The following is a 26,770-nucleotide window of genomic DNA, read 5'->3' on the forward strand; positions in this document are numbered from 1 at the left end:
CAGATACATTTTCTGCTACTGCTGGAAGAGTAACAGAAAGGAAAGCTAGCTGTAAAATATTCAGTCCATCTGTTGTAAGATGGATAACAAAGTAAAGGAACCTCCTAAATCCTTGCTATGCCTTAGACTCATGGTGCAGATGCTCACCTGCCCAAGCTGTTCACAAGCACTTTGATACTCAGCTCGCTGGCAGAGGTCTTTCACCCGTTGGTACTTGGGCAGGAAATTTTCTTCTTGAGCATCCATTTTCTCATTCTCTCTCTTGTGTAACAGTTTCCTGAAAAGGGAAGAACATGCACAACTCTGTAAAGGCTGCATCCTCATCCAAGAAGTTGTTCACATAATCTTTGTTCATGAAGATTGAGCACCATCTCTACCATATTGCATGGAATAACGAGCGAGGAGCGATTGAGCGCTAGCCACGTGGCCATTCAACAAAAAGGTCCAGGGACATGGCAGCAAGGTTGGTTTCCAGGGCCCAGAGATCCCTGGCAGCAGGGAGGGAAGGATGGGGAGCCAGGAATTGGGCCCACCAGGACGTGCCTGGGCAGGATGGGGATCTCCATGGGAGCCGGCGCCTGTGGGGGGGAATCTAGTTCACACCCCCTTAAAATTGTGTTCCTGGGACCACAGCCCCCCTGTCCATGAGACAGTATAGGATACAATCCAATCTCTGAAGCTTTACCAATCACACAAGGTATTTGCAAGATTAAAACGGATAGTTGGGACATCATGTTCTCTGCCTTAAGCTCCTTGGAAAAAAGGCAGGATATATAGGCAAGAAATATTTTTTTAAAAAATGCATTTACGTTAAGTAGGAAAGTAGACTGCCTATTTCATGTGTCTCTCATAGATTTTTACAGCAGTTCCAATGAAAATGAAAAATGCCAACAACAAAACATTGAAACTACTAATATGACTTTGCCTTTTTGATGAATTAAGTAATTTCACAAATGCAGCATGAAAAAGACTAATTAATGATCTTGCCAAGGAAAGTTGTATAGGTACAACTCTTCTTTTGCTGCAATGATTCCTTTAGGACAGGCTTCCTCAACCTGGGCCCTCCAGATGTTTTTGGCCTACAACTCCCATGATCCCTAGCTAGCAGGAGCAGTGGTCAGGGATGGTGGGAATTGTACTCTCAAAACATCTGGAGAGCCGAAGTTTAGGAAGCCTGATTTAGGAGGTCAGAACTCTCCAGAACAAAACACAGTCACCACCTATCACTTACCCTCTTTCCACCAAGAAGGAGTCCCTCCAGACCTTCATCTTCTTTTTCAAATGGAACCTGGAAAAAAAAAACACCTTAATTTGAAAGCTGAACTAGATCTCGGGGCCCTAACAGGCTTTGGCTTCTCCCTTGAAGATGTGTGATTAGAAAGCAAATGGCAAACATGCATTTTTCAGCCTCAGCTATGAGATGATATGGCAACATTTTTTTGTTCACTACGGCAAGGCCTGTATAAGTTCCACAGAATGGGATAGAAAAGTACCACTGACTCACAGGCCTGTTGCAGACATATTGTTTAATCACAATTGCTTAAAGTGCTTGGCGATGTGCAGGAAATGTTGGGCTCTGTTGAATGCATTCCCCATCTTTACCTATTGACCGGTCTTTCAGAATCCAGCAGCTTTAGAATGGATTTCCCATCCATGTCAGGTGGAATGTCCAGGCCAGCAATGTCTAGAATTGTAGGAGCAAGATCGATGTTCAATACAATGTGAGGATTCCTGAAAAGAAACATATTCACAAAACCTTTATCAAACATCTGCAACGGTAACCCCAACGTAAGACCACAGAAGACACAGAATACCTGAAAGGCACCCATGGGTTAACCTCAAATAGTTGGAAATAAAGCACAATTACACGTTGAAGCTGAATATGAGAAGCCATTTACAAGCTAAAGAAAGGTCAGGGGAGACTACCTCAGAAAGTGGTGGACTCTCCCTCACTGGAGGTTTTTAAGCAGAGTTTGGATGGCCATCAGTCAAGGATTCCTTAGCTGTGATTCCTGCGCTGCAGGGGGTTAGATGGGATGACCCCTTGGGGTCCCTTCCAACTCTACAATTCTATGAAAAAGAAGGAAGTGAAAAAGCTTGTGACCTAAACTTCTCCACCATTTTGAGAATCAATCCTTGTCTTGTAGTTCAGGTTTTACTGAAGAGGGAATCTTGCTCTGGCAGTTTTAGGAAACAGTGGGTTGTTCTAAGTTAATGGACACTGATAACTTGGTTTTATTAATTTCAATGGGTCTCCTCTGAGTAGGACTAGCACTGGATAACCCACTGTAAAGGGTAATATTGGCACTCACTGAAATGGGGTTGTGTAAGTAATAGCAGATACTGTACTATACTACACCTCTGGTCCTTCTACGCTAGTGCAATATTGTGTGTTCTCACTGCTTGCGGCTCTCCAGGGTCTCAGGGAGAGGCAGAGAGAGAAGCCATTCCCATCACCTACCACCTGATCCTTTCAACTGGAGACGCCAAAGATTGAACCCGAGAGCTCATGCATGCAAACAAAACATGTATCTCACCACTGAGCTATGGTACCATCCCTTGGAACAGGGAGTCTTTGGCTGTCCAGATGTGGCTGGGAGGCCAGCTCCCATCAGCTACAACCAGCATGACCAATGGTGAGGGATTATGGGAGCTGCAGTCCAACAAAATCTGGAGGGTCAAAGGTTCCCCATCTTTATTCAAAGAAATGGCGCATCCCACTACCCACTGGGGATAGATTTAGAAGACAGCTGAAGGGTAGATGGTAGCAAGGGGATGGTAACAGACATCAGGCAAGCAAAGGTGAAAACAACAACCGAACTAATAGTAAAGGAAGCTCATTTTGCAATAATGCTTAATACTCAGTATCCAGGAAATCAGATTTGCATAAATTTTAAAAGGAAATCCCCCTAGGGTGCAAATGAATAGAAGAGTCACACCCTGGAAAATTTCCCTTCTAGCACCAAACATCTGCAAGGTGGGCTTGGTGGTTGTGCTTATTCAGTTCTTAACAAATCACTAAGTTTGAGCATTCCTTAACACTCAGATAAGGCCATAGCTTCCTCATCAGTTTTCCCAAACCTGTGAGATCCACACTTTATCTCCTTGTCATTAAGGGTGGGGACTTAAGTGGATATTCCAGTCGTATGCTTACTTCATCATGGCATTCTGCACATGCACTTATAAACTCTCCTTAACATTACCTTCTGAACAATGGTAAAAGGTAAAGGTACCCCTGACTGTTAGGTCCAGTCACGGACGACTCTGGGGTTGCACGCTCATCTCGCTCTATAGGCCGAGGGAGCCGGCGTTTGTCCGCAGACAGCTTCCGGGTCATGTGACCAGAATGACTAAGCTGCTTCTGGCGAACCAGAGCAGTGCACGGAAACGCCGTTTACCTTCCTGCCGGAGCGGTACCTATTTATCTACTTGCACTTTGACGTGCTTTCGAGCTGCTAGGTGGGCAGGGGCTGGGACTGAACAACGGGAGCTCACCCCATCGCGGGGATTCGAACTGCCGAGCTTCTGATTGGCAAGCCCTAGGCTCTGTGTTTAGACCACAGCGCCACCTGCATCCCTGAGCAATGGTACTGCAGCCCAATTCCAGAACTAAGCATTCCAAGCCCCAATTAGGCCCTGCAGACTATATGCCTTAGAACTTGCTACCAGCCTGGTTCACACATTTGCTTCCGAATCAATTTCTGTCATGACATCTGAGAGAACATGCCGTGTCCCTGTAGTGTCACTCCAAAGCCAAGTGCCTCATACTCCCTTGAAAATTTAGCTTTGTCTCTGCATTGCTACCCCTCTCTGTGTGCGCTTCCCTAGGAGCTCAGAACTTCTGGATGCTTGTCCATCAGCTCTGGCCTGAGATATATGCAACCTATGTGAGTTTAGCTATACAGTGCCTTGGTTGTACTTTGGACACATGGCATTGGATCTAGAATGTAGGCTGACATGCCTGCTTGTTAATCAAGCACTTTTGCCGGTTGGGGATCTGAAGCAGTGTCAGTTCTTAACCCTGCCATAAACAGCATCATGGTTTGCTTTAAGGGGCAACTTCAAGCCCTCCTTCCCCACTTGCTGGTGTATTGAGAAGGCAGTGAAGAGTGTGTCTCATTCCAGAATGACTCTATCATACTACATTCCCACCAAACATGGTACCAACTTCCCACTTCTTCGTATCTCCAGCAGGTATTGCTTGCATTCCTATACATTTTTGAAAGTTTGTGAGGGGTGATGTGCCCACCTATAGAACATTTTTATCATATTTTCTTTAATCGAGTTACAAGTGGTGAAACTCCAATTCACTCTCCATAGGTTTTCCCTTCTTGTTAACATTATGTTGTGACCTATGTCCTGTGCCCAATGTGTCATTGTAGATTTAATTTGTTCTTCCATAACAGTCCAATCCAACAATATCCTATACGCTTTTCAGAGGGTTTTTGTTTTAGAGTTTACCACTTCTGATTGAAATTTAGATGATTCTTTCTCAAACCCTATTTTACTATCGGCTTTGTATCTCTCAAAAAGTTGGTAGTATGTGAACCAGTCATTTACTGTGTTTTTTAAATTTTCATATGATTTTAATTCTAATTTGTTATTTCTTTTCTCCACTAAATCTAGGTATGTCTACCTCATATATTAAACTCCAGTAGCTAATGAAGACAATTGCTTACATAAATGGACTTTTCCACGATATTCTAATTTTTCGAGCTTCACCTGTATTCCTCAAATCCATCCTGTAGGGTAGCTCAGTACTGTATTATCATAGCCATACTGCAAATAGGGGGAGGCAGAGGGATTGGGGTTGAAAGAACATGGGTGCCTTGTTTCAGGGCCACCTACTTGAGTTCACGGCAGAATCAAAGTTCAAAACCAGGGCCTGATTCATAGCCCAGTCCTTAAATCAATAACTGATGCTAGCTCCAATTAAGGTACTTACAAAAAACAATATAAGCAGAAGAACAAATGAAGAAACTAAGCCTTAAAAACAAAAAAACAAACAAAAATTAAATGGTTCTTTGAGGACAAGAACACACTTGCCATAAATTTACAAGGAGAAATTACAGTTCAAAGACGGAGCCATATGGATAGTTCTCTGCTTCTGCGCAGATTTCCAACTCAGAAACACAGCACAGCAAGGCAGCAGCATTCTAATTTGCAGCAATGAATGAGACCACTTGTGAATTACTGGATTTGAAAGCAAACAAACAATGACAAGAACTGAAGATAATACATTTGTTCATCTGCTTGACAAGTGCAGCTTAATTTTAATTACTAGTTAATGCAGTGTAGCGCATCAGGGTAAAAGTAATGAACCTATGGTAATGAGACCTCACTACAGCAACTGCTATTAAATCAGGGTTGATAAGCGGGGACAGCCAATGATTAGTTTATATGAAAAATAGAAGGTGCAGCTCACATTAGCAAAGCTAATACTGAAGTGGGCGTTTCCCTCCTTATGGAAACAGAAATGCCATGTTTGCATCAATTTTACAGTTCATACATCACCTTTTGGAGTGTGCATGAACCAGTTTCTCTACGGGGATGAGCTCTGACTTACTGAGTCTTTAGAAATCGGTTTTTGACACTCAGAAGGCCCTGAAAGAGGCAGCTCCTGCACAGCATAATTTGCTGGTGATTTAAAATGATAGGGTGTTTTAGGATCTAAAAAGAAGCTACAAAGAAACAGGTTGCTTTCACGGCTAGGGGCAGTGCTTTTTTCAGGGTGTGTGTGCAGGGGTACACATAATATTTTGTGAATCTAAGTTTAGCCTCATTGAGGGGCAGTACTTCAATATGGGTAGGAAAATGAGAGTACCCCTAAAAAAAGCACTGGTTAGGGGCATGCCAAGATGGCAACTCCCTGTGTTTTTGCATGGTGCTTGAGCATTAAACTGAAATGGAAGAATTACAAGAAACTGAGCGACCACAAAAGTGGGTGCAACTCTAGCCAGGAGGGGCTGCAGCTCAGTGGAAGAGCACCTGCTTTGTGTACAAAAGGACCCAGTTATCCGTCCCCGATGTCTCTAGGTAGGGCTAGGAAAGACTTTGGCCCGAAACCCTGGTCAACCACTGCCACTCGGTGTCAACCATACAGAAACAGGTGAACCAATGATCTGACTTGATATAAGGCAGTTTCCTATGTTCCTGTGCATAGCTCACTGTAGACAGGGAAGGGTGTGAAACCACAGGGTAGGGTGAGTTGTGAGAGACAAGAGCTGCTTGGATATATATATATATGCACATCCTTCTAACCTACTGTGTGCTTTGCAAAAGATGACAAAATTGTCCTGGGAAGCCTACAGGCAGCGGCTGATTTATGGCAGCGCAACTGGTTCTGCCACACTGGGTGCCAAGCCCAGGGGGCGCTACAGGGTGTCGCAACTATGGCATAGTGAGTTGAGCAAAATGCAAGGCGAGAGGTGCAGGGTGCAGAGGGCGTTGTTGAAATTTGAAAGAGCAAAATTTGCCCCTGATATAGGTAGGGAAATCTCAGTTCTCACTGCAATAATCATATAATCGTTGAAATATATCATTGCAGACCATCTCCTTATAGTACAGAGTTTATAACATCACCTGATTCTTCAGGTTGCCCATGTAGGGTTTTCTTTTAGCTGTCCTGCTGCACTGGAAATACCAGTGGTTTTTTTTTCCCAGAATGAAAGAATTCTTCCCTTTTTTCTGCTTCGACTGTTGAGATTCATTTAAATTCAAAACCCAGTGAATATTCTTTTTTATTATTTTAAAATGGGATTGTTGTTGCTTTGCTATGTTCTCAAAATTGTTGTTGGCTTGCATTACTTTTTCTATATTAAAAGGAGGAAAGTATTATGGGTGGAAAAGTACAAGAACTAATTATGCTAATATAAACATACTGGTATACATTAAAGCACACATATTGTGGCACTGTGTCCAAAACAATTGCTTTGGTGCAAATATTTGCTATTAAAATAATTACTTAGAAGGTATATTTACATAATTTCTTAGCTGATCAAAGTTACAATTTTAATTAACAGTCACACTCTGTACTCTTGTCTGTCACTGACAAAGGGTAAACCAAGGAGATGAGTCATCTTTTTTGTTTTTTCCCCTTTTCTTTTTTTGCAAGGGAAGAGGAACATATAGAAAATATTGCATTCATTTCCTTAACAGTGATTCCATTGTATTGTTTAATTAACTTCTAATGACAGCTATGCACTTAGGGTGTGAACATTACACAATATTATTTGGAAGCCTCAGACTGCACCGTCAAACTTCAACACAAGCAAATGACTTCACATTTCTTCAGAAAATCATACAGAATCTCACACGAGTCTGAATTCCCCCTTTCTCAGTGCAAGAGGTAGCATGTATGTGGGCTGTCTAGTCAGCGGTTCAGCTCCTGCCAACCTAGCAGTTTGAAAGCACGTCAAGTGCAAGTAGATAAATAGGTACCGCTCTGGCGGGAAAGGAAACGGTGTTTCCGTGTGCTGCTCTGGTTCGCCAGAAGCGGCTTAGTCATGCTGGCCACATGACCCGGAAGCTGTATGCCGGCTCCCTTGGCCAGTAAAGCGAGATGAGCGCCATAACCCCTGAGTCGTCCGCGACTGGACCCAACGGTCGGGGTCCCTTTACCTTTACCTTTACCTTTACCCTTGATACAGATAATTCCATTGAAATGGAAATACTTTGGGTGCTACGCATCCATGAGCAGAACAGACTTCCACTCCTACAACAGGACTTCCCCTTCCTTTCCTCTCTCTTGTCCCCTCCACCCAAAAGCTGCTCTGAATTTGGAGCAGGGGGGCTGCAGAGGAAGGCCTCACTGCATGATTGAAGACTGCTTGGGCAATGTTAGATATCACACTTTAACAGCACATAATTGTATGCAGGAATAAAAATTGATCCTGAAAATTTGCTCTTCATCCTGCACTAAAATAAAGTTTCATGGAAAGAGGATCACAGCTGGTTATGAGAAATCAAGTCCTTTCCCCCAAAGAGATGAGCAAAACCTTGGAGAAACATACTTTGCTCCGTAAATGTTTTGCAGAAAGATGATCCCTGTCTCTTCCCTAGTTTTATTTTTGGCTTTCTTCCTTATTGTTAAGAAAAAGACATTTAAGACTTTGCATTTAAAATTATCTGTAAACAGATGTGCAGAGGGTGGCAAGGAGAAAAAAGATTGATGAGATTTACTGTTGAAACTAAGCCAACTCCAGAGCACCTTAGAAAAGGCCATACAGAACCAACCAGAGCAGGATTCTCTTACTGTATATTCTGGCGTATAAGACTACTTATTACCGGCAATCAAGGAAAATCTTCTTAAAAGTCGGGGGTCGTCTTATACGCCAGGTGGAGAATCTGCAGTCAAGTATATCTCAAACTCTATATTTTAACCGGAAAAGTTGGGGGTTGTCTTATACGCCCAGTCGTCTTATACGCCGGAGAATACGGTAATTACTCCAATGCCACAAAGCCCCATGAACTTACAAGGATCCAGCCTCCACATTTGGACCGCGGATGTAGAAGGGGACTCTGATGTCAAATTCATACGGCATGGATTTTCCTTTCACCAGCCCAAATTGCCCTATATGATAGCCGTGGTCTGCCGTATATATTACATATGTGTTATCCAGTTCGCCTGTTTCAACCAATGCATTGTAAATCTGAAACGAAACAGAAGCATAACATTTTGGATTGAACAAAACAGTATGGTATTACACAATAATCTTGTATAAAGAAACAAGGGCAGTGAAAAGTTTGGTGAATGTATAGAAGTTATATTGGCTTTTTGTGCAAGCTGCTCCCTTTCAGCTGAAGAGAATTGGGGTGGGTAATAAAAATAAATAAAAACAAACATGAAACTATTGGGGTCCTATTGAGACAGCGACTGCAATTGCTTTTTTAAAAAGGCAACATGAATGATCTGAAATCAAATTATGAAACTGCAATGAGTCACAATTCTTTACATATAGTTTGGCCATATTTGCAAGTTACATTAAGTCATAAACCATTGTTTACTGGGCATGAGCAGCTGCTTTGCTCTTCCCCACTCCTCCTGGCTTGCATCAGGAGAAAACAAAACAATACCTGGGCTTAGCTTTACATCAAAACTAGGCATCATGATTTGTTTTGCTCTCAGCAAACCATGAGCAGTTAAGGCAATACCCACAGTAGAAGTAAAGGGTTTAAGCCACCCCATCTGTGGCCCCGAATTTTATGGAATTTTGTGTTAACACATCTTCCTCCCAAGTTGCATTCCTTCAAATACTGTCTGTCTATGGGAAATAGAGAGGGGAAACCGAGACGTATTATGATGACCCAGATACCTCCTTGTTTGTTTTAGAAAAGCAGGTCAAGCCACAACTATTTTTGGAATGCACTTGTGACAAAGCATAAGGTTAGGCTTGACTAGCGGAATGCATTTTAAAATTCATTGAGCCTCTTCATAATTACAATTTCAATCCCAGCTTGCTGACTTGAAGTTAAAAATAAAGCAAGCCATCAATTTGAGCAAGCTGCAACACTGATGGCAAACCTCTCCAAGTGTATGTAGTAGCACTTGAGAGAGATTATATCTTCCCCGAGCAAACCACCAATCAGCAGTAATAGTAATCACCATAATCACAAACAGGCTGATGCAGGGCCTACATGTAATCTTAACCTTGTCTTCTCAGGGTGCCTGCATTATACTTAAATCACAAACAAAATGCAGGAATGCTGGGAGATAAGCAGCAATAAATTCTTTTGCCTCCATGTTAGACTGGCAGCTTTGCAGGCTTGAAAACAAGCCCATCAATTTTCACAGAAGGTGCCAGTCTGGATGAATATTGCCAGAGCACAGAAGCACAACTAGCCGGCCCACCCTTGAGGCAAAGTGAGACGATCACCTCAGGCGGCAGAATCCACAGGGGCAGCAGATCCCAATGTTGGTCTTTATTCCCTCCCTTGTTCCCGATGTAGATCTTCCCTCACTCCTTATTCCCTGGTGTGGAGGAGGGCCCCATTTTGGGGTCTGCCTGAGGTGCCAAAATGTCTTGGCCCAGCCCTGATGGAATGGTTCATTTTACTTTGTTCTAATATCACAGGATTAAGTTCAAACAATATGCCAATAAGAGGTGTGTTATAGAAGATAACTGGACCTATGAAGCAACCAGATGGTGGATCATAGCAGGCTTCGTTATGACAAGCCAGACCATTGGTCAATCAAGCTCAGTACTGTCTAAAATACTATTTCCTGTAAATAGTGCTGTCTACAGGAACCCTCTAGTGTTTACAAACGGGTGTCTTTCCCCATGGCAATGACAGGGAATAAATCTGGGACCTTTCTCACACAAAGCTTTGGATCCTCCTCCAAATCTGCAGCAGGCAGAGTCCTTCCTTCAACCCATGCTCCTTTTAACTGCACATAGCAGTGACTGAACCTGAGACCACATGTGGTCTATCACAGAGCTATTTTAAAAAGTTTGCCCCATAAAAATTGTGCCAAGTTTGCCATATATTCTTGCAGACTATGGATACTGCTTGGCTCAGTTGTCATCGTTGGACCATCACCCACAAAAAGGGGGATTTGAGTCCATTTATTTTACATTCATTTACTACTCAAGAAACTTATGGCTGACATGGGCATCAAGCCTAAGCATTGTCTGCACATTTCTGGCACATCACACTGGCATATTAAGTACATATTACTTAACAGAGAACTACTGAAGACAGAAAGCAAGGCTTTTGGTACAATTTCCCCTTTATGCACTGTTTGCAACTACAGCAGGCAACTTAGGGTGTTTTGCTATTTGGAATATTTTATAGCACTATCATTATACCTGCCCTGAACCACAAGACCACCTCTTTCCCTGCAGACCCTCTTGGGTGTCACAATCAGCAAGGGGGCCCTCTTGGTAGTTCTGCTACCCTCAGTGGCTTGGTGGGGGGCATGACCCAGGAAACGCCATTCTCGGAGGCAGCCCCCAAATTATGGAATTTCTTCCACACAAAGGTGCACCCGGCACCTTCACTGCACAGCTGAAGATGCACCTTTGAAATCTGAGATACATTGGGACCCACTCTACTTGAGATTCTAATTTGTTCTAAGCCAGTGCCAAAAAAGCAGCGTAAAAAAACACATTAAAAAACACACCTAGATAAATAATGTTAAAATAACTTAGTACAATTTACAGTCAGAAGAATAGGGTGAGTCCTAAGGTGTAAAAAGAGGCTAAAGAGTTGCATCTTCAACACATGATGAAAGCTATACAATGAAAATGCCAAACACACCTCTGTGGGGAGGGAACTCCACAGCTAAGGCAATGTCAGAGTATGCCCTCTCCTGAGTTTCCACTCCTGAACTTTCAAGGGAGACAAAACTACCTACCAAATGGGTTACTTCTTAACACCCAAGAAGAGAAGTTGGGAAGGAGACTTGGTGCTGCCATTTCTGCCCAGAGCAATTCAAACCTTATAAACCAAATGGGGAAGTTGAGGCCCTGTGATGAAGTGCATCTGTGCTTATATTGGCCACACTTAAACTCATGTTTTGGATAGGATAGCAAAGTAGGGTGTGTATGCAGGACTTGGGGAACGGGACAATAAATCAGGCTCCCTCAACCTCGGCCCTCCAGATGTTTTTGTAGCCTCAAAACATCTGGAGGGCTGAGGTTGAGGAAGCCTGCAATAAATCTTACCGCCTCCATAGAGTCATCCACAGACATGAGAGTCTGAAGGCGCTTCTGCTGTAGCATATTGGTGAATTCCATGTGAATAGGTTTCATGGGGCCAGTATACCTCATTATCCAGTGCTTGTCTGGGTTCGGAGCATAATTGTAACTGGGTGTGCTAGAGAGAAAGAGAGAGAAAATCAATTAACTTTCAGTAAAATAAACATGGCATGCCACCCATCCTAAAATGTGTATGCTGAGTTCCTGCACAAGTTCCACACAAACGTAGGGCAGGGTTCATCTAACCAGTCCCATTAGCAGAAGACCCATGCAAGGACTTCCATTTGTACAATGGGACTTCCCCTGTCTCCTCCCCTTGCACCCCCCAAAAATGGCTCTGGAGGTTGGAAGAACCCCCAGAATGGCGTGTGAGGGAGAGGAGAAGGGTATCGCTCCATCTGGTAAGCTGGAATGCTTGCACAGATGGGACTGGAAGAACACGATGTTGAATTCTATCAATTGCATTGAGCATTCTGTCCTGACAATTTCAGCATCCTGAGAACAACAGCTTCCACTTTCAAAAGTAGGTTTGGGGGGCTTCTGTATACTTAGCCTTGAGTACAGGAAAGTTTTAGAAGCCAGTAGGCAAATCTTAAAAGATGCTCCCTCTCCATCCACAGCTTTTTACACTGTATGCCATACTGTTCCTAAGGGTGCCCCCAACCTTTGGGGAGCCCAAGTGACTGCAGAGTGAAGGCAATAAGGCCTTGTTTTGTGAATGGAATTCTGAATGGAAGAAGTTAGGGTCCAAGCTAACGAGCCCAGCTGTTATCTTGCCACACCCAAGTTAATGCAAATACAGTTAATTCCCTGAAAATGGATGTGCAAATGAACCTTACCATGGTGGCTTCCACTATCTTTAAGTATGTTTGAGGCAAACAGGGGTGGCAATTTTCCCTGTTGGGAATAACTCTCTATGGTAGGATTACATTCTCCGTGGTAGACAGCGAAACATTATAAATCTCTTTTATGATTTATCTGAAAGCTGGGAACGGGAAAATTGCTCTGCTCAAACTGAAGCCTATTGAAATAGCAAGTATCATTCAGAGTAAATGAGAATATATTTCAACTGTAGCAGCTTAGCATTAGGGCAGCTAACATTCTAACTGGGGAGCACGAGAATGACATAGCTATTCCAATTTCATTCTGCACGGATGATTGTGGCTCACGCAGGTTCCTTAACAATAACTATCCAGATTGCTGGAGAGTCTCTACTATGTTATTTAGCATCTGTGGTGAATTTAAGCTTGACTACCTGAGCATTTAGCAGGAAACTATGGGCATTAAAATGCTTATTATAACTTCAGTCCAATAGCCAGCTTTTAAAATGATGTTCTACTCTATACGAGTCTTTAAAAAAGAAGAAGCAAGAAGCTGGATGGTGCTATTACAATTTCCCCTGCTTGAACAAGTAGCCTTGAGGTAGGGATCTTCCCATCCCAGGAGCTGTAAAAGGGAATTCCCACCCCACCTGACAACAGCAAAAAGCTAGAGCAACTGAAACAGCAAACTAGCTCGAGACTCTGGTTCTGCAGAATCTTGGGAGATTGGTCTGGTCAGATAGGCAAGGGCTTTGGGCTTCAAACTGGGGGTCCCTTGACCAGAGAATGGGTCCTACATCCTAGTGAGCTACACAACTCCTACTGTAACTCAGACCTCAAAGCCTTCTTTAGGTGCAAAGGGGGAATAGGCATGTGCATCATTGGCACCAGTCACTGGCAACCAGACTTCAGCCTCTGGATTGGCAGGGTCTAGTGTAAATACCTGGCCTTCTGCCCTTGCCTAGTCAACAAAGCAAGGGCTTCTGTATTTTAGGCTCCAGTTTCCACGGGTTTTTTTATTATTATTAATCAGCAGAGTTTTACAGTGGTGCTGTATTGATGGCCTTGGGAAGTTAGCTTGAGCAGTATCATCCATAATTAGGCACGCATATTTAGCATGTACTTGTGGGTCTGTACAGAATGAAGCTGGCAGGTGAACATGCTGTGAGAGGGGAGCAGAACTCCTATCATAACACTGCGCTCTTACTGTAACATTACTCATATTCAGGGTTGCCCCATGTGCTGTGTGTGTGTGTGTGTGTGTGTGTGTGTGAAAGACATACTAAAGTGAATTGCATTGATATCAAGGCTGCAGTCCAAAAAGCGCTTTGTGATGGGGAAGAGAGTATTCTTCTTTCAGGGAGGAGAGGTTGCTGCTTATTCTCTCCACATTGTTAATGTTCTCTCTGATTTCAGAATGTTATTGTGGCTGGATAATGACATTGCCGCTTTGAAAACGCTGATGGTTATGGAAACTGTTGCTATGTAATGCCCTGAACGAATCTAAAATGCTTGGCAAATTCCTTTTCCAGTATGCTTTGTGATTTCCTGGCTCATCTGAAACCTCCTGCTGCTTAATCCACTCGAAGTCCACGATCTTCTTTGATTACTACAAACGTAACCCTCTTATACTTAACAGATTTGTCCGTCTTATGGCCAAATACACAAAGCACAACAATTCTGGAAACTGAACAAAAATAACCACTTCAAATTCATTCAGAAGTTGGAGGTGGGGGCTGCACTACAAATCCTGATTGTATTTGACCTTGGAAAAAGAGAGAGAGAGAGAATAAAATGCTTACAGAGACAACAGTAGTGGTTGTCTCTGGGGGGGAAAACCCACTATTCAACAATCATGGATAAATGCCTATTAAGCAGCCGAAGCAAAGAATGATACATGTCCGCGATATGAACCTGCAGGTATAAAATAAAATGCAAGCCTATTTTTTAATATCCAAAAGTGATTGTTTTGCATATGCTGGAGCAGACTCAGGATTACTTACTGAAAACTATTTCCTCTCTCATACCAAAGTCAAATTTTTCAGTGACCCCTATTGGGTCTATATTGGCATTTCTATTCTGCATTTGCAGAGCATTTATTGCCTGCCTTTTGATTTAAAATCCTCCGCACACACACACAGACAACCCAGGGAGGGGATTCCACAGTTTGGGTGCCACTGCAAGAAGGCTCTGTCCAGAGCCGTCTCATCCATTGGGGCTGGTGGCGCGGCGCACCAGGGCGCAATGGCCTGGAGGGCGCCTCCGCCCTCCAGCCCCGCTGGCAGCGCCTGCCGGCAGCGCCCTCCGACTGCCCAGCAGAGCAAGGGAGCTGGCCAGCCACGCCACGCCCTCCAGCTGCCCGGCGCAGCGCGAGCTGCCTGGCTGCGCTGCGCCATTCGGCTGCCCCGCGGAGCGCGGGAGCGCGAGCCGGCCACCCTCGTCTCCCGTCCCGGAAGCGCTGGAAGGGCAGAGCACAGGAGCGCGGCAGAGTGCGGGAGCAGAGCTGGCCAGCCGCGCCGCACCCTCCAGCTGCCCAGCGCAGCGCGAGCTGCCTGGCTGCGCTGCGCCATCCGGCTGCCCCGCGGAGCGCGGGAGCGCGAGCCGGCCACCCTCGCCTCCCTTCCCGGAAGCGCTGGAAGGGCGCGCAGAGCCCCGTGCCGCTCCAGCGCCACGCCCCTCATCCCCCGCTCGTCCACCCCCCTCCCAAGGGGCGGCAAGCGCGGGAGGGAGGCGGCGGAGAGGCGGCATGGTGGGGGCGCCGGCGGGATAGCCGCGCCAGGGCGGCTGATCTTCTTAAGACGGCTCTGGCTCTGTCCCACATCCCCACTCCCTGGATTTCTTCAGACAGCAGAGGCACACAGAGCAGTGCATTAAAAGAAGCTCTTAACATACAAGCTAAGTTAGTGTTGCATATCATCAACATACAACTAAGTTTAAAGGAGCAGAAAGACCTTGTGGAGGGCAAGATTAGGTAATAAGAGAAGAAGAAGAAGAAGAAGAAGAAGAAGAAGAAGAAGAAGAAGAAGAAGAAGAGTTAGGATTTGATATCCCGCTTTATCACTACCCAAAGGAGTCTCAAAGCGGCTAACATTCTCCTTTCCCTTCCTCCCCCACAACAGACACTCTGTGAGGTGAGTGGGGCTGAGAGACTTCAAAGAAGTGTGACTAGCCCAAGGTCACCCAGCAGCTGCATGCGGAGGAGCAGAGACGCAAACCTGGTTCACCAGATTACGAGTCTACCTCTCTTAACCACTACACCACACTGGCATGTGGCTGCCACTGCAAGGGACAACTCAATGTCTGCTCGTCCTCTTCTCCCTGGTACAACATGTAGAGAAATGAAATGTACAGAGGAGGTCATAACCTGACCACATCCTCTTACACACCTTCAGTAAGGGGCACCCAATGAAGTCAAGTGAAGGAAAGGGGTGATATGATTCCACACCACTCATTTTGGTTTTTCTGTGTTAGCAGGGTACAGAGGAGAAGAGATGTGGGATTGCATCAAGAAACCTAGACTAAAAGGGTGCAGTTATTGTGCAACCACATGTCCCTAGTTTTCAGGGTTCTGGAGAAAAGCTTAAACATGTGAAAGTAAAGCACCTGACGGACTAATCTTATGTGCATCTGCTCAAAAATAAGTCCCACTGAGTTCACACGAACCCAGGTAATTGTGCATAGGATCTGAGTGTGCGCCTCATCCCTAATCTCAAACTCAGACCTCATCGTATTTATTTACCCAAGTTCTATTCTCTCTTTTCCCCTTACTCTCTTTACAAAGCCTCTCCCAAAAAGGAATAAATTTGCATAAATTGCAAATGGAAAATGATGGGACTGTTCGTTTTATTGTGTAGGTTTCTACAAGTTATAAATTGAGAAGCGCCAAGCTGTTCCATTTCTGCTACCTGCGATAAACTTATGCCAAAGCACAAATGATCCAGAAATGATTCCCCAGGAATGCTATGCCTTTGCTTGGAAATGCAGATAATTGGTTTGGTGCTTTGTTGCCTTTTCCTTACATGTGCTGAGAAGCATTGGGAAAGAGATGGGAATACTGAGGGGCCGAGTCTTCGGGACCGTGAGGAGCTGCATGGCTGAGAACCATCAAAACCGGCCTGTGAGGATACATCTTCTTTGAGATTCGGAAGAAGCTAATACTGTCATTGGTGATCAGGTCAGTCAGATAATCCTGAAAAGGGTGAGGAAGAGAAGAAAAATCAGCAAAATGACATCAAAAGTAATCGATGAGCCTGGAGGGGACACTGCAATCATTTTAGAGGTGGGAGGAGAAATCCTGATTTATTCGCTTTTGTAGTAATTGCAAATGTAAAGGGCTGGTATGTTTTTAAATATGGTTTTTAAATTTGTTTTTTACAATTCCCTATAATGTTACCGAGCTCACATCCACACCATACTTTTAAAGCATTTCAATTCCACTATAAGAGTCAAGGTAAAGGTAAAGGTAAAGGGACCCTTGACCATTAGGTCCAGTTGCGGATGACTCTGGGGTTGCGGCACTCATCTCACGTTACTTGCCAAGGGAGCCGGAGTACAGCTTCCGGGTCATGTGGCCAGCATGACAAAGCTGCTTCTGGCGAACCAGAGTAGCACACACAAACGCCGTCTACCTTCCCGCCAGAGCAGTACCTATTTATCTACTTGCACTTTTGACGTGCTTTCGAACTGCTAGGTGGGCAGGAGCTGGGACCGAGCAACGGGAGCTCATCCCATTTCGGGGATTCGAATCGCTGACCTTCTGATCAGCAAGCCCTAGGCTCTGTGGTTTAACCCACAACGCCACCCGCGTCCCCATAAGAGTCAAGACTTCCCCCTAAAAAAGAATCAGACAGCTATGTCCTTCCAGAACTTTGCTGCTCCCCAACTCCCAGCACCAGTGCTGGATTTACGTATACCATATTTTCCGGCGTATAAGACGACTGGGCGTATAAGACGACCCCCAACTTTTCCAGTTAAGATATAGAGTTTGAGATATACTCGACCGCAGATTCTCCACCCAGCGTATAAGACGACCCCCGACTTTTGAGAAGATTTTCCTGTATTAAAAAGTAGTCTTATACGCCAGTATATACTGTAAACTAAACAAGCTATAGCTTAGGGCCCCACTCTCTTGGGCACCCCCCCCCCAAATTATGAGTTTTTGTAAATTGTGTGTCTAAAGGAACTTTTGTTATGGCCAAATGCCAATGTGTTTGCATTATTAAGTTTGTTATGAATAAAAAATCATTCTAAGTTTAATAATTATTTCACTATTAATATACTTCTTAATTGTATTTCAGTTCAACAATTACTTTGACAAAATACATATTTTGTTATGTGCAAATAGCTTTAGATACCTATTAGGTCCATAAATTACCATATAGTATATATCCAACACAAAAAACAGCAACAATTTGTTGTTGACAAAGTACAGCTGGACATATAAAGGGCCCCATTACCTCCAGTAGCTTAAAAGGTAAAGGGACCCCTGACCATTAGGTCCAGTCACTGACGACTCTGGGGTTACAGCACTCATCTTGCTTGACTGGCCGAGGGATCTGGCGTACAGCTTCCAGGTCATGTGGCCAGCATGACTAAGCCGCTTCTGGTGAACCAGAGCAGTGCACGGAAACACCATTTACTTTCCCTCCGGAGCGGTACCTATTTATCTACCTGCACTTTGACGTGCTTTCGAACTGCTAGGTTGGCAGGAGCAGGGACCGAACAACGGGAGCTCACCCCGTCACGGGGATTCGAACCTCCGACCTTCTGATCGGCAAGCCCTAGGCTCTGTGGTTTAACCCACAACCTCATCAAACCTAAATCTGACCCTGCCCAGCACCCAGCTGAGGTGGTCACCTCACTCTGCCTAATGGGAGGGCCAGCCTTACTGTTACTTGTTGAGTCCTGAATTGAATCAAACTAATATGAGACTTGTGTGTGTGTGTGTGTGTGTGTGTGTGTGTGATATGGAACCAGTCTTTTTAAATGTAAGGGTAATAAAATTCTGGAGAGACTTGCTTGACAGAGACGGTCAGTGAACACGAATGTTGCATTATATTTTGATTACACGTCACTTGGCACTCAAGACATCTGAGATTACAAAAAGGGCAACCAATGGGTTGCTAATTCTGGTGCCAGCAGGGAAGTTATTTTTGGAAACAGAAATATACATGCTGCTATCAAAACGAAGGATCATTAAACTAATCTCTCAGAAGTCATGTTATTGCACAGGTGGTGGGAAATATACTTAATGAAAAGATGTATTGGGAGAAGATAGCAAGGGGGTTCCACTTTCGGACACTTAGTCACATCAAGCATGGTGCTGATACAGATACTTTTTGTTATTATGCACAGCAATTTAACCACGCAGCTGCTGAAAGTCCAATTAGATGCACAAAACTTTTGGTCTGAGTATGTGCCTCATTCCTATCCTACCACCTAATCTCAAACTCAGACCTCATCGTATTTATTTACCTGCTGTAAAAAAAAAAAAACATTTTTTGGAAGGATTTCCATTTTACAGATGGACAACACAAGGCTCAGAGATAGTCATATACTGTGCCTTTGTGAGAAGGAATGTGGGAAGAGGAAATGCTAGATCCTGAATTCTGTCTCTTTGTCACACTCTGCTGTGATGTGACTGAAAAATCTTTAAAATGAATTATGCATTAAAAGGCAGTTGCCTTGCCCTTAATCAGATATTTTAGATTCAGAAGCATACCTTTTAACAACCCTTATTTAAATTCAAGTTTAGTAACTGCTTTAGTTCTGACTAGTTGGATAAAAAGTGGGTGTCAAATATCTTTATTCCGCTATATCCTTTTCTGTTAATAATGGAAGGTAACCCTATAGGAATATTTTTTTAAAAAAATCAGGTGTTTTTAAAGTTACCATTCTTTTCCCCCAACCCACCCACCCAACATATTTTTAATTAGAATAACACAACTTGAACTTCTGATCTCCTTTTCATAACACTGCAGACAAACACTGAGTTTGTGGACTACTGACAGATTTAGGACTCCCTCAAAATCTGCACACCACCACCATGGAAACAGCAATTTTGCAATAAAGAGAATTAATCACATGCATGCAGCAGATCGAGAGTATGTCTCTCTGTGTTAATTAAAGCAGGGAACACCAGTCAATAGAACATGAGTCAAACTACGATCAAATCCATTTCCCAGCTGGTAGGACATACTAAAGTGCTTACCGGCTTAAGAACTGCTTGCTGTCACTAAATAAATTTTAAATTATACATCCCTCCAGAAGTAAAACGATAATGTGCAGTCTAAGGGAGCAGGTTTATGGATTGCAGTTTATATTACCAGCAGTAGCTTTCAAATATGAAACAAATACTTTAATTAGACTGAAATCATAAAGCATCCGTATTGTTCCCACAGTTGTGGCCAGGGGAGGGAAATGAAAATAAACCAGTAAGACCTACCCTAGAGTAGTCAAATCCGTGTTTTTCCTTCACTCCATTTCTACAGAGCGTGTAGTTGTAAAAACGAGAATTCTTGAGCAATCCAACCCATTCTTTCCAGCCAGGAGGCACATAGGAACCATTATATTCATTCAGGTATTTCCCAAAGAAAGCTGGAAGCAAAAAGGGTGAGAGGAGACATTGTGAGGAGACATCAATACATAAATGTATTGGAGATAATCATGCTATAGTATAGAGCTCTTTAGTTTTCAGTTCTTGCAGACAAAGTGATCATATTTTCCCTATCCAATCATATTTTATTTTAATATTTTATTTTAAAGCAGATGCTTTAACACTTACTTAGCGCTAACAGAGCATTAAGCATAAAACAGAATCAGACTAAGAAGGGACTCAGAGCTTGCCCAGAAAATTTACAGCAAGGGCTGAAAATGGCCACTGGCTTGCTTACCCATAGCAAGTGATTAAGGATCCCCTCCTAGAAACTTTATTACCAAAAAAAGTTACATTTTTCGCCTTTCAGGTGATGATGGGCATGTAAATTGCATTCATTCTGTACAATCCTGTCTGTCACACAGCAAATGACTCATGACACCTTTTCAATGACCAGAGTCTCTTAGGACTCCAGATCTGAGTCAGTGGGGGAGTTGGATTAGGTGGAGGGGTCTCTGAGCCCAGATAAGGCAGCCTCCTGTTGGTGTGGCACTCTCCCTTCCAGCTACAGGATGTAGACTCTGAAGCAAGGTGCACCAGAAGTGGGGAGGGAGAGGGGCTGAGTCAGCCCAGGCCCAGACATTTCAGCAATTTCCACCCAGACACTTAGGGCTGAAACCCTAAGCAACAGCATCTGGCCTGATCATCCTGCCTCCCGACCTACTGATACTGCCAGAGAAGGTGGGTTAGGGCTGCTCCTTTAAATGTGAATGGACTCCTGGCAGCTATCTCATTCATGACTTGCCAACTGTGTTTGGCCAGATGCAGATCTGGTATGGTTACTACAATTGTACAAAAGAGGTGGGAATCCGAAAACCACTCTTGGTCCTCTTTGTGTATTCTTAGAGAGAAATGGGCTGCTCCAGAAAATTATGGGCAAGAGGTCACGAAATCAACACCATCCTGGGTTCAGAAATTGTTGAAGAGACTTTTGAAACCTGTTTTTTATTAGCTGCTTAATAAACCCATCTTAGCCAAGAGTGAGCAAGGAATGTACTAGCTTTTGCTCCACTATGTTTTATGTTACTATTTTATTGCTATAGTCTCTATAAAGATGCATGCAGGTGTAGCTAAAAACAAGGGCCTGCTAGACAGATAGATTGCCAAGCCTAGCTTCCCTTCATCTTCATGCCACATGTTCTTGCCTCCAGATATCCAAGCGCCAATTTCTTCCAGGGAGAAGGGTGTGTGCGCTTTGTGACGTCACAAGTGCGTCACCAAACAGCACTCTGCACCATTCTTGCTGCTTCAAAGCAGCAAAACTGGTTTCCTTCCACCTCAGTCCTCAAGAGATAGTAGATATGCACAACAATGTGCTGTTTATGCGCATTGTTTTTAAGGTATGATTAAATCTCTCTAATAAAATACTTCGGTTTTGTAATTGTATTGTGTTCAATGTCCCAGAGTGACTACAGCAGCTATCAGCTCTGACAGCTGCTTCTGCAGAAGAGCTTCCTTCCAACCCTCTCAGTGCTGCTCATTGGGGCCCTGGGTGCCCGAGCACCCACAAATTTCAATGCCAGGGCCATGTATGCTTCTTGGCACCCACGGCCATCGGCACCCACAGTCGTGGGGCCAAGCTGGCACTCCTTGTGCTGCTGCAGATCTCCTCATCCACTCCATGACAATGCTCAACTTCTTTTTCCAGCAGCAAAGAGGAAGAAGGAAACCAGCCAGCCAGCAAAGAGCTAATATCCATTAAAAAACCATGCAAGAATCCCAGTCACCTTGCACAGGCAGGCATAGGCGTTTTGCACAGGTACCTAACAGCTATTTTGTATCCAAGTTCATGCAAAGCCAGAAGAGTGCTAACAAATTCCAGTTCATCCCTCTGACCGTTAAAGTCACACTGCCTTTGCCTTTAATTAGGTCATCTGCATCAACCAGACTAAAACAACATGCAAAGTAAATGCCAAGGTGTTATGATGTCAAGCAGCGTTCACCTACCTGGTGCCCTACAGATGTTTAAGATGACAACATTCATCGGTCTCAGCCAGGGCTGATGGAAATTGCAGTCTAAAACATCTGGGGGGGCATCAGGTGGGTGAATACTGGAGTAAAACAATAAATGGACAGCCATGCTCTCCCAAGAAAGGACTGTGGAATCAAACACTTTCTCGGGTTACTCTGCTTCCTGAGGCACTTCCAATATTTAGAGAGTTAAGTGCAATCCACAGTAATGTGTGGGTAATTGAATAGTGGAGTAGATTTCTTCTCCTTGCCTCAGTATCTAGGGATGATGGATTGGGATATTGATCCTTATCCACAGTGAAAGGTTGGAACACAGCCATCTGAAGGTTTTCGTGCCTCGCCATTATATCACAACTAAACACAGCTGCATTTGGCACTATTCCTACTCCTCTCCTTGCCATTCATTTATTTATTTAACAAATGTATAAACCGCTTCAGAAGCCTGAAGCCATCAAAGCAGCGCGCAACAAGATTAAAAAAAAATGAGATAAAACACAAAACAAAAGTAACCATTCTAAAAACAATTAAAACCTTTCCTAGCAAAAACGAAAACCCAGTAAAACCATTTTTTACAGATGGAGAATTAATATTCCATAAATGACTGAGCTGCAACTCAAAGCTTCTGGCTGGAGCAGCCGCTGGGCACAGGAGAAGAGAACATCTCCAAATGGCAAAACAAAGCAATTCTTTTCAGCAGCATTTTAGCTCAAGTTAGCATGATGTCCCGTATACTGCCATTGCTTGTACAGGGTGTTGTTGTTGTTGTTTTCAAGTTTTAAAATACTAAGCAGATTTTGCACCTGGTGCCATGATACCATCCAAAACATCATTACATTTTTCACCTCTTGATAGGCTAGTCATGTAAAATTACATTTAGCTCTGCACGGAGGTCCACTAACATACTTTTCAGCTGACTACTGGCAGATGCCTTTTTAAATCTGGCAAAACACCCTCCCGATCTCTAGAGTATGGGTAGGCAAACTAAGGCACGGGGGCCGAATCCGGACCAATCACATTCTCAATCCGGCCCGTGGATGGTCCGGGAATCAGCGTGTTTTTACATGAGTAGAATGTGTCTTTTTATTTAAAATGCATCTCTGGGTTATTTGTGGGGCCTCCCTGGTGTTTTTACATGAGTAGAATGTGTGCTTTTATTTAAAAATGCATCTCTGGATTATTTGTGGGGCATAGGAATTCGTTCATTCCCCTTCCCCCCCCCCAAATATAGTCTGGCCCCCCACAAGGTCTGAGGGACAGTGGACCAGCCCCCTGCTGAAAAGGTTTGCTGACCCCTGCTCTAGAACCTGCAGATGGGAAGGGGCTCTCAGCACAATGCAATATAAATGTCTCACTGGTTTCCAAATGGCTCCAGGGCTCAGCAGGACAGGGACAAGCCTGCTATCCCCAGCTTAGTGCTCAGGATGGGGGTTGCAGGTTCACATTGCCCACAAGGCTCAACAAGATGGCACAGACCTCCTGAACACTTCCCCCAGCAGCAGAGAAGGAATGTTGGCAGGTAGAAATTGTCATTGGCTACCAAGGCCAGTTCAAGCTTAGTGGATCCCCAGTGTTGTGAATTATTTCTGCACAGTGCTATGCCTTTGGCTGCATGTTTCCTTCTTTGAATATGCTTGATACTGCCATTCTAAATTTGTTAGCTCTGTCCAATGTAACAGTGGGATAAAAATCCAAAATTTATAATTTATCTGAGTCCTGGAAATGTAATCCATCTACGCAAACTCTTACCTACAATGAGCAGAGAAATCTTTATGTTCTGTGTCTGCTGATAAAGATTTTTCACAAACTTACAGTGCCACATTCAGACACCAGGGCAATTTTTAAAAAAAATTAAAATAAAAAAATAATTATATATATGTATAATTTTGCCCACAATATTTATTTATTTTACAAGATTGCATAACTCTGGAAAGGTCCCAGCTTATGTTATGTAAAAAGTACCTTTATAAACAGAATTGGTTTTGTTCCATTTAGCAATAAACTTGGAAGACGCACTAGGAAAAACATGGGTTTATAAATAAATAGACAAAGGAGACAGTATAGTCTTAATGAACTCAATTAAGAGAAACCTCCCACCCATTAAGAGTCTGACTGGTTCTTCTGACCACAAACATTCCACCCTCCCAGAAGTCGCTTTCAGACACAAGGAACTGTAAGATACCGTGACATTTTAAAGTAGCTTCTTTCTGGAGAAACTTTGGCAAGAGGCACAGACGTCTATGTTTTTATAAATGTTGGTTGATGTTTCTCTGTGAGTTAAGGTATGAAAACCTAATACTGCTCCAAGTTTCCCTTTCCTTTCCATAAACGTATGCTGAAGGGTATATACTGATTATGGGATTCGCGAGGAACAGGATTTAGTTGAAATTTCATTCCAGTTTCAAACCCTGGAGCTTAGAGTAGCATCTGAAGCAAGGGCAACAGGGATGAAACAAAATTTGAGGACTAAAACAGAGCAAAATGTAACTAGGGAGTGCCTGGGGGGTGTATTACTTTGTTCCTGCAAAGAAATTAAGAGGTTTGGAGAAGCCAAACAGTTCCATGTTAGTTCCCATAATGCTCTTGTCTCCAGATTGGAAACACTGAGTATGCTTAACCAGGGTTTTGTTCTTCCAGTTTTTCATTTACTATTTTTTTTTTAAAAAAAATATTAATTCAATACAGCTTTGTCCACAGCCATAGTATCACAGAATGATCACTCCAGTCCTCAATTCCACATCACTGTCATGTTGGCTCACCAAATATCCTCAATTGGAATCCAACTACCAATCTGGTTGGCTAAACATTTTCAATCAATATATCCCCTCCACAGATACCTCTGTGATGGTGGTGGCGGCGGCATTAAAAGACCCTGCTCTTCTTCAATAAAACAGAGTAAGCTGCTATATAGCTACAGTTTCTATAAGGAGGTATTGCAACTTGCCAGCTTTGCCTCCAAACCTGACACAACCAAGGTCATGCTAACACAGCACCACCCTTTTCACAATACAATTCTATAGCTACTTACTCAGAAGCTATGGCTTATTAATACATCATCAGCAAGCAATAAATTTTCAAATACAAGCTAATGAATCACAATCAGCCAAGGACACAAGCAATAAGTGAAGGGCACAACCAAAAAGGCCCTTCTCCTTGTTGTCCCACTAGGTCTCGCTGAGTTCACTGAGTTGCTCGGTTCATACATAATACCAAGCTAAACCTTGGCTTAGTGTGGATGCATTAGTGTGAAGGTTCCTGGAAAGGAGATCACGGCAGCAGTTGCACTCCTTCCTTGGCTGCCCTGCTGCCAAGCTGCCTGCAGCTAAGCCATGGTTTGGCTTGTCTGAACCTGGGGCTCCTGGTTTGTCTGATCCAGACAAACTGTGAGCAGTAAATTCAAGAGTAATCCTTGGTTACAGCTCCTGATTTGTCTTGAGCAAGACAAACCAGGAGCTCAGGTTCAAATGACATGCTACACCAAACCATGGCTTAGTCCTGGGTAGCATAACCAGAGGACTGGGGAAGGAGCACAGCAGCCATGATCTCCATTCCAGGAGCTCACAGGTTCATGCTAAGCCACGGTTTAGCTTAGCATTACATGCAAAGTGGGTCATTGTGAGCGCAGATCAATGATGTGTCCAATGTAGTTCCCATGATTCTTAATTTTGCGTTGCAAAATTCGAATTTGTCACTGCAACAGTAATTTGAAGGGTAAGATGAATGCTAGAGGAGAGAGGTTTCCTATTCTTCCAATGGCTTTTCCCCACTGAAAATATCTCTCACAAACTGTGGGGATAGAGAAAAGGAACCACGAGGAACTGTAGCTTTTCCCTGACAAGAGGTAAAATCAGAAGGATGGCAGTGATTATTTTAGTTACAGGTGGGTAGCCGTGCTGGTCTGCCATAGTCGAAACAAAATAGAAAATTCTTTCTAGTAGCACCTTCGTGTCATCACCTATCAGCTGATCACCCATTCCCACCACCCTCTGAGTAATACCCCTCCCCACTCCCTCACTATATTTAAGGATCTGGTGACTTCTGTTTCAGTGTATCTGAAGAAGTGTGCATGCACACGAAAGCTCATACCAAGAACAAACTCAGTTGGTCTTTAAGGTGCTACTGGAAAGAATTTTCTATTTTGTAGTGATTATTTTGTGGGGGAAACGACAGCTCTCATCCTATGACAGTTTGCCTCTTCAAACTGTATCTTCAACAGCTGCATTTCACAACACCCGCAAGAAGAAACTCTGGCAGAAAAAAACCACCCATGGAATGACATGGAACGTCTAGTTCCACCTTCCAAATTTTCAACAGCAGTTCCGCATGTTAATTGCAGAACAAGATCAAAGCTGGGAATGTGGCATATACACCAGGGCCAGAGTATATTCTTAGGCTTCTATAAGTTGCTCGTATTCTCAAGGGAATTATATCACCTTTCTGAAAAAGTCATGGGTTCAATAATGCAACAAAGCCCTTTCTGTTTCTTTATTTTAGAAATGCAGTCTCCATAAGATCTAAATCTAACATGGATTGCAGAAAAGCCTTTGACAAACGGGCAAATACCCTGCTTAGGTTTTTACTGTTCTGACGGCTTCAAGATAAGAATCCCATTTCTTTGCAAATACCAA

At 43.6% G+C, this 26,770-nt stretch overlaps 1 protein-coding gene across 3 annotated transcripts in view; it reads right to left on the reverse strand.

The window, feature by feature from the left end:
* The window catches only part of SULF2 (sulfatase 2), a 193,265-nt gene that overhangs the window by 38,892 nt on the left and 127,603 nt on the right, over positions 1–26,770 (reverse strand). For all 3 annotated transcript variants that reach the window (XM_033153510.1, XM_033153511.1, XM_033153509.1), the window contains exons 4-10: positions 19,965–20,116; positions 16,540–16,709; positions 11,667–11,817; positions 8,476–8,651; positions 1,603–1,731; positions 1,232–1,288; positions 148–277 (exon numbers count right to left, since the gene is read on the reverse strand). In XM_033153510.1, the coding sequence (XP_033009401.1) occupies positions 148–277; positions 1,232–1,288; positions 1,603–1,731; positions 8,476–8,651; positions 11,667–11,817; positions 16,540–16,709; positions 19,965–20,116 (965 nt within the window). The remainder of the gene's footprint in view (positions 1–147; positions 278–1,231; positions 1,289–1,602; positions 1,732–8,475; positions 8,652–11,666; positions 11,818–16,539; positions 16,710–19,964; positions 20,117–26,770) is intronic.

This window comes from Lacerta agilis, chromosome 6, assembly GCF_009819535.1.
Source record: "Lacerta agilis isolate rLacAgi1 chromosome 6, rLacAgi1.pri, whole genome shotgun sequence".
NCBI classification, from domain to species: domain Eukaryota; kingdom Metazoa; phylum Chordata; class Lepidosauria; order Squamata; family Lacertidae; genus Lacerta; species Lacerta agilis.